This window comes from Montipora capricornis, chromosome 4 (genome assembly GCF_036669925.1).
Source record: "Montipora capricornis isolate CH-2021 chromosome 4, ASM3666992v2, whole genome shotgun sequence".
NCBI lineage: Eukaryota > Metazoa > Cnidaria > Anthozoa > Scleractinia > Acroporidae > Montipora > Montipora capricornis.
Window position 1 is genome coordinate 51,059,430 of NC_090886.1, and position 2,500 is coordinate 51,061,929.

The 2,500-nt window shown below is 45.0% G+C and overlaps 1 protein-coding gene across 2 annotated transcripts in view; it reads left to right on the forward strand.

The window, feature by feature from the left end:
- LOC138044870 (tetratricopeptide repeat protein 28-like) overlaps window positions 1–2,500 on the forward strand; it is a 22,932-nt gene that overhangs the window by 19,527 nt on the left and 905 nt on the right. For both annotated transcript variants that reach the window (XM_068891271.1, XM_068891272.1), the window contains one exon: window positions 1–2,500. This exon is cut by the window's left edge and continues 315 nt beyond it; it is cut by the window's right edge and continues 83 nt beyond it. In XM_068891271.1, coding sequence (XP_068747372.1) covers window positions 1–2,500 — 2,500 coding nt within the window.

Here is a 2,500-nt window from a genome sequence, read left to right on the forward strand (position 1 = left end):
AGTACCACAATCAAGATCTTAGTATTGCAAAAGAAGTAGGTGACAGAGCCGGAGAAGGAAGAGCCTATTGCAATCTTGGCAACGCTTATCAAAGTCTTGGTAGTTTTAAGGAAGCCATAGAGTACCACAATCAACATCTTAGTATTGCAAAAGAAGTAGGGGACAAAGTCGGAGAAGGAAAAGCCTATTGCAACCTGGGCAATGCTTATGACAGTCTTGGTAGTTTTAAGCAAGCCATAGATTACCACAATCAAGATCTTAGTATTGCAAAAGAAGTAGGGGACAGAGCCGGAGAAGGAATAACCAATTGCAATCTTGGCAGCGCTTGTCAAAGTCTTGGTAGTTTTAAGGAAGCCATAGAGTACCACAATCAACATCTTAGTATTGCAAAAGAAGTAGGAGACAGAGGCGGAGAAGGAAAAGCCTATGGCAATCTTGGCAACGCTTATCAACGTCTTGGTAGTTTTAAGGAAGCCATAGAGTACCACAATCAACATCTTAGTATTGCAAAAGAAGTAGGAGACAGAGGCGGAGAAGGAAGTGTCTATGGCAATCTCGGCAACGCTTATTACAGTCTTGGTAGTTTTAAGCAAGCCATAGAGTACCACAATCAATGTCTTAGTATTCTGAAAGAAGTAGGGGACAAAGTCGGAGAAGGAAAAGCCTATGGCAACCTGGGCAATGCTTATCACAGTCTTGGTAGTTTTAAGCAAGCCATAGGGTACCACAATCAACATCTTAGTATTGCAAAAGAAGTAGGGGACAGAGCCGGAGAAGGAAGTGCCTATTGCAATCTCGGCAATGCTTATCAAAGGCTTGGTAGTTTTAGCCAAGCCATAGGGTACCACAATCAACATCTTAGTATTGCAAAAGAAGTAGGGGACAGAGCCGGAGAAGGAAGTGCCTATGGCAATCTCGGCAACGCTTATCAAAGTCTTGGTAGTTTTAAGCAAGCCATAGAGTACCACAATCAACATCTTAGTATTGCAAAGGAAGTAGGGGACAGCGGCGGAGAAGGAAGCGCCTATGGCAGTCTCGGCAACGCTTTTTACAATGTAGGTGAGCTTGAAAAAGCGCTTGTCTTCAACAGGAAACATTTTAGCATTTCCAAGGAAACAGGGAACCCCATAGGGCAGGCAAGAGCGTGTTATCAACTCGGTCTTGTTCATGAAATTTCAGACTCCTTGAGCAAAGCTCTTAATTACTATCGTCAAAGCGTAAATTTGTATGATGAAACAAGGCGCCTTCTTCAGTCAGCGGATGCATGGAAAATAAGCTTTCGTGAAACAAAGCAGTTTGCATACAATGCCCTGTGGACAGCGCTCTTGAAGAATGGAGAGGTTGATGAGGCTTTGTATGCTGCTGAGCAAGGACGAGCGCAGGCTTTGGCAGACATTTTGAAGATGCAGTATAGCGTTGATGAGAAATCTTTTTCGGCAGGTATGATGCATGTAATGAAAGATCTACCTTCTCAAACTGTTTTCATGGCACTTGACGGGAACATGATCAGCTTCTGGTTGCTAAGAGAAGGTAGTGAGATAAATTTTCGACAAAAGCAAATTGAAAATGGAAGTGCCGACTCTCTGATGGAAACTACTTGGAAACAGACAAGTGCGGGGACCGTTGAACGATGTGAGAATCGTTCGCTTGACAGACAACATAGCAACTTCTCGTTCAGTAGGGCAAATATTGAGGGGACCGTTCAGTCCTTGGGCTTCTCTGTGAACTCTTTGCAGCCCTTGTATGATGTTTTGGTCAGTCCTATTGTAGACTTGCTTCAGGGTGATGACTTAGTCTTTGTTCCGGATGGACCATTTTGCTTGGCTCCTTTTTCTGCATTGAGTGACTCTGTCAGGATCCGTGCAATTCCCTCGCTGACCGCTTTAAAAGTGATCACTAGTGCACCTGACGACTTCCAAAGTAAGAATGAAGCACTGCTTGTGGGAGATCCGTGCTTGAAGGAAGTCACTTATGGCACTGGTGAAGCCATGTATGAACAGCTGCCATGTGCAAAAAAAGAGGTGCATACGATTGGAGAACTTCTGCAGGCTGTGCCTCTTACAGGGAAAAATGCAACCAAAGCTGAGGTTCTGAAGAGAATGACGTCAGTTGCTTTAATCCACATTGCTGCACATGGAGATGACGAATTTGGAGAAATTGCTTTGGCCCCAAATCACGAACGCACGTCCCAGATTCCCACAGAGGAAGATTACATGCTAACGTTGAGCGATGTTCACGCAGCTCGTCTTCAGGCAAAACTGGTTGTGCTGAGTTGCTGTCATAGTGGCAAGGGAGAGGTGAAATCTGAGGGTGTTGTGGGAATAGCCAGGGCTTTCCTGTGTGCTGGAGCCCGGTCTGTTCTGGTGTCACTCTGGGCAATTGACGATGGGGCGACCTTGATGTTCATGACCAGTTTCTACCAACACTTGGCAGATAGAAAAAGTGCAAGTGTAGCTCTTCACCATGCCATGAGATCTCTTCGGGGAACACAGAATTATTC